General features: G+C 33.8%; 1 protein-coding gene across 1 annotated transcript; it reads right to left on the bottom strand.

Annotated features, from left to right (window-relative positions):
- Positions 1-322: 322 nt before the first annotated feature.
- LOC117682983 (uncharacterized) lies at positions 323-2,745 on the bottom strand. Its single transcript, XM_034451672.2, has 2 exons — positions 2,676-2,745; positions 323-2,162 (listed from the first exon to the last, which is right to left on the bottom strand). The coding sequence occupies exon 2, from the start codon at positions 2,137-2,139 to the stop codon at positions 475-477; it is 1,665 nt and encodes a 554-aa protein (XP_034307563.2). The 5' UTR covers positions 2,140-2,162; positions 2,676-2,745; the 3' UTR covers positions 323-474.
- Between the last annotated feature and the right edge of the window lie 2,737 nt (positions 2,746-5,482).

The following is a 5,482-nucleotide window of genomic DNA, read 5'->3' as shown; positions in this document are numbered from 1 at the left end:
TTCTTATTCCTTAAAAAAATGATTCACTGCTTAAATGTGTGCCTGGATTTCAGCCTGTTTTGTTTCGTCTTTTATTGGACATTTCTTACAAGTGCAGTGGTTGTCATATCATTTTTGCTGAAACTTGTGTCTTTAAATCTTTCCGAGACGTATAACTTGTTCATGTGTATGCAATACCTGTATATAATCAAGCATGAATAGTGCTCTCTAATTTCTATAGGGTTGTATAGCAATAAGCTTAGCAATAAAAATCAGTTACTTATATCCAGTGGTAGATAAAAGAGAAACAATGCGTATTTATGAAAATCAGCTTTAATAACACGTAAACTTCAAAAGTATTCACAGTGACAACGCAGAGAGACACCTAGATGGCTGATAGGCAATTGTCATATTGAGCGATACGAAGCAATTGGTATTATGCATGTTTTTATTTTATACAGAATAAACAAAAATATTTTTTTAACATATTTTCTACTACATACTATATTTAATTTTTTTCACTTTACCCGTGGTACTTTCCGTTACAAGAAGATATCCTCTACTGTCCATACACAACCACCCCGGATTGCATAAATCACAGTTATCAATGTATCGGATAAAATTACCATCCTGATCTAGGATGTGAATACGAAAGTTTAAAAGGTCTACAGTCAGGATCTGACACTGACTGTCTGTAGTAATACCCAATGGTACAAAAGCTTCCTTTAAAGGAAAAGAAGGACCAGTGTACTTAAATCGGAATTTCCCGGCCTGGTCGACTACAACGACTGCACCGGCGTCACCGTCAGCCACACATATATCAAGGTTCCCGTTCTCAGTTATATGTTTGAATCTTTCAAAAGTTCCACGAGATGAATAAAGACCCCCCACTCCACTTCCGCCCTGAATACATTGTATCTCTGTTTTGCCAGAATAGCGTACAACCCTCGATTGTGTTCTATCATCTTTCTGCATAAACACCAGTAGGTCATTGGAGACTGTACTGCATACATTCAAAGGTCTCCATTCCCTTAGTCTGACAATTTCCTCGATATGAGTTCCCTTAACTATGTTAACGGTTTTCTCATCTCTATCAGTGTAAACCAGATCCCCAGTCCTTGTCACTGCTATGTCGGATGGCACATTTCCTGATTTAGTTTGGACTAACTGCTTTAGTTCTCCCTGAAGGTTGAATAGTCTAATGTATTTATCCCAAAATACCCAAACATCATCATCGCTTTGACAAGCCACATTAGCTACATATTGCTCAGTATTTATTTCTGTGACGACTTGTGGTTTATCAATAAGAATTCGGTATTGCAAAGGGGAAAAAACACCAGGAGATTGTATTGCGTTGCCTGTTTCTTTTTCTGTCAGTAATAGCGTTGAGAGAGAACCAAATTGTTGATAAATAAATTCCTGGTTAACGTTCACAGGGGTAAACGTTGGTAAAGAAATTGTGATGTTAGAAGGTAATTTTTTGAATACATCATTTTTAGATTTATAACCAGAGACCAGACTGGCATCTTTGGAGTTCAATAATTTCTTCAGATCAGCAATTCTCTGTATAATTTCAGAAATGGTGCCTTTGATTTCATTTTCCTGTTTGTTTAAGAAATCTAGCTGTTTGGTACTGATTTCGTCAAGTTCAGATTTAAGCCTCTTGATAGCAATATCTATTTCTGTGTGCAAATTTTCTCCATGTTCGTTGATAGCAATTGACAATTTTTGGGAGTTTTTGTTCCAATCAGCTCTCTGGATCGGAATGTTCGAAGCAATTTCTTGGAATCTAGGATAAATGGATATCTCTAATTCTTGTAAATCTCTCTGGATTACTTCTTTCTTGCCGTCAAAGATTTTAGATATTTCAAAAAATAAATGGCCTCGGTGCTCTTCAGAGGAAGCGCATGTTGCACAAATAGTAATGTCACATTGTGTACAGAAAAGTACGCTTATGTTTGCGGAATGTTTTGGACATGCTGTTGTAGATCCTCGCTTTTTAAATAACACCACTTTATGTTCTTTCGATTCATCTGAGAGATGTTCCCCGACACACGCTTTACACAGATGTACGTGACAAAAGTCACAGTACATAGGGGGGCCAATGGTGTCACAAAGATGACACTGTACCACATCCTGGGCACCATGACATTGATCCATAATCAGCTGATTTTATTTATATCCTAAAAAGACACTTTATAGCTATAAAAACATTGAAGACATAATATAAAAATGTAATGTTTTAAAGTAGCAAATAGGTTTTGGCAGTCACCTCAACTTAATCTGTAATTTATTAAAACTTACTATTAAAACCGTTCTTTAGCAATTATTTAACAATACCTTATATTTCTAAAGTAAATTGTTACATTGATTTACAAAAACTGACTGCGGTTGATGGAAAAGTATCGTGATTTCTTTAACACTTTCCTAGTTTCGTTTGTTTTTCATATAATAACAAAGGTTTAGAATAACATTGAGTATATTAGACCCCTTGAGACGTATACATTCTCTGTTATCACATAGAGCAATATTTCATTCCTTTAAGTGCTACGCTATATAATGATGCTTCATAACATTTCAGAATTTGAATTAAAAACGTGAACGTACAGTTTTTTTCTTGAATCCATAATCAGAAAGAGTAGATATTACATAGTATATAAAATATAATTCATAATGATAATAACTAAGCCACAAACCTCTGAAACTTGACACGGGAAGGTTAAACTTATTACTCCTCCGTCACGTTGCCTCTTGCCTATCTATGAAAATCACGTGCTTTGTTTAGATAAAGCAAATTATCGAGTATGGAAGGGTATAGGGGGAATAATACAAATTTTAATGACAGAAACTTTTTATGATACCGCGTGTTTTTTGTCATGATCCTTTTGTAGAATCAAGGATAAAAAAATGAATAGTAGATAATTAATTATATTTAATACAATAACATGGACATGTATTATATGTTGATGGTTAACATCATGCTATGTTATTAATCAGTATCTTTGAAAATGAGTTATTTAGCTAAAAACATTAGACTAAAACAAAGAAGTCGGCAATGACCTTCGGCAAACATTCTATAACAAGAGATAGTTTAATAAGATATTAGACTTTAATTGTCAATCTAATCAAAATTAGAGTTGCAAAATCGTTCCTTCTTAGGTAATACAAGACGTAAAACATGCCGCACGAGGTCACCTTCAATCGACAATTCTATTAGCCAATGAAATTTTTACATGTATCTTGGCTGGTAATGCCGACATGCATTTTTTTTTCTTAATGAAACCAACTATCTGAGGCCAGGGGTCTCCTGTAGCAAACAAAGTAACTTCATAGCATATGTTTTGATGCTATGTTTGCAAAGCTGAGGAAAGATTTTACACATACATTTTGGCAGGAAATACATGTACTTAAAGCTGACATGAAATCATAAGTACGCATTATTCACCCTCGACGTATTAGTTTTCAATTTCTTTTGTAACTGTTACGCTATTTGCTTTACACCAAATCACTCTTCATGCTTCACGATACGTCAAGTTGAAAGATTTTTCGGTGTACATGTAACATCTTTTTTTTCCATAAAAACTTGATATATATCGTATACGTTTTTTCAACATATGTTGATTTTTTTCCTTTTTTTCCTTTTTTCTGATTATCTCATATACATATACAGTGTACATTTTTAGTTTATAAAAACCTGATATATATTGTAAATCTGTTTTCACCATATGCTATTTTCTGATACGTTATTATGTACTTGTTTATAAGGAATCAATAAATGGTATATAATTTAAAAAAAAATGTTAAAAGATTTATAGAAACGCATTTTCAGAAAATATGATTGTATGTCAGCCTTAACTTGGTATAAAATAGACGACGGAGATAAAGAGTTAATAGAAACTAAGTTATCAAACTATTTAAAGACTTGAGTATTGAAAATTGAATCTGATTAATAATCGACTCTTTAAAACCTACAATAACATAAACATGTAAAATATCCTGATGGTCCAAAATGCGCCAAGTTGTTAATCAGTATCTTTAAAGTTCCATTTTTTTATTAAATTAAACTAAAACAGAAGTGTAGGCAAAGTCATTTGGCAAACGTTCTGGAATAGAAACTAGTTTAGTTATGAAAGTTGCATGTTTGTTGCATGGTACTGTATGTTTCATTGGTCGTTTTAGTGTAGGACCTCAATAGTTGTTCATTTACAGGTTAAATCAAGATATGGTTTGGGTTTTTTTAAACGGTAAAATTTGTTTCTTGCACGACAGACACGTAGCATCGGGGTTCACTTTTTTCTCGCTTCATTCTCTTTTTTTCAAATTTACGTATAAAATAGTAAATTAACATGGAGTTGTGGAGTCCTCCTCCCCCCCCCCCCCCCGTCCCACTTTTTGGAAGCATGAAAAGAATTTACGAATTATAGGCAAGCTATGCTCTGTCCCTACCCCTAATTACGATTTTCATGATTTTGAGAAGTTGCTTTTTTTCTGCTGGTCAGGACTTTTTTAAAGAGTCCCCCACCCCAATTTAAAAAAAAAATACTAAGTGCCTGAACGGCGTGGTTCGTTTCTTAACACGTAACGGTACGGTTCGTGGTCAGTAAGACAGTCAAATAAAAACTATTTTAGAAACTGGTATTGGACTAGCAAATAATGGACATTAAGAGGTACATCATAAACATTCCTCAAATATCACTCGTTTAGAGATATAAAATGAATTAGAAATGCATTTAAAAAAACCATTGATGTACTCGAACAATGCAACTACATGCATGCAAAATTAAAGGTAGACTTTCACGGCAATTGTTAATTAAAACGACGTAGTTTTTTCATTAGAAAATGAAAATGAAAGTAGATTGCAAGATCTGATTAGGATCTTTCGTTAATTTATTCTAAACGGGTTGAAATCGGATGGATGTACGATCAAATCCTACGTATTCAAGGTTTTCAGGTCAGCAGTTCAAAGTCCGCTGTCTGTTGTACATACATGCATGGGTCTGATAAGGGAAAAATACACTATACAATATCTAAGCTAGCCTTGTCACAATGTTTGTTGAATGAACTCATCACATATTATCATGATGTGTTATGAGAATTTAAAAATTTTAAGGATCTAGTATGTCTTGAGTGTCGGAAAGGGTAGCAAAATTACTTCCCACCAACAGTATTTACAAGCGAAAAAACTTAAATTTGTCACACCTTAGTAATCAAATGCAGAAGGTTAGAGGGTCGACAGTTGTAGAACAGCTATGATGTTCACTTTCATTATTTTTCTACAATGACACTAAAAAACGAGATAAAATCTACAAGCGAATAACAAAAAAAGTTTTCTGTCAAACTATGAAAAATTATGCCCCCTTCTTTGCCAATTAATCCATCCCGCTGCTTTTTTTTCTTTTAAAACATTCAGATATTAAACGCTGCAATAAAAATAATTTTGTCAGAGAGGATCGTTGATTCTTGTACTTGGCCTGCAGCTGCACGGAGATTCATGTGAAATTAA

This window comes from Magallana gigas, chromosome 4 (assembly GCF_963853765.1).
Source record: "Magallana gigas chromosome 4, xbMagGiga1.1, whole genome shotgun sequence".
In the NCBI taxonomy this organism is placed as follows: Eukaryota; Metazoa; Mollusca; class Bivalvia; order Ostreida; family Ostreidae; genus Magallana; species Magallana gigas.
Note: the sequence above shows the minus strand (reverse complement) of the source record. Positions and strands in the feature narration are given on the sequence as shown.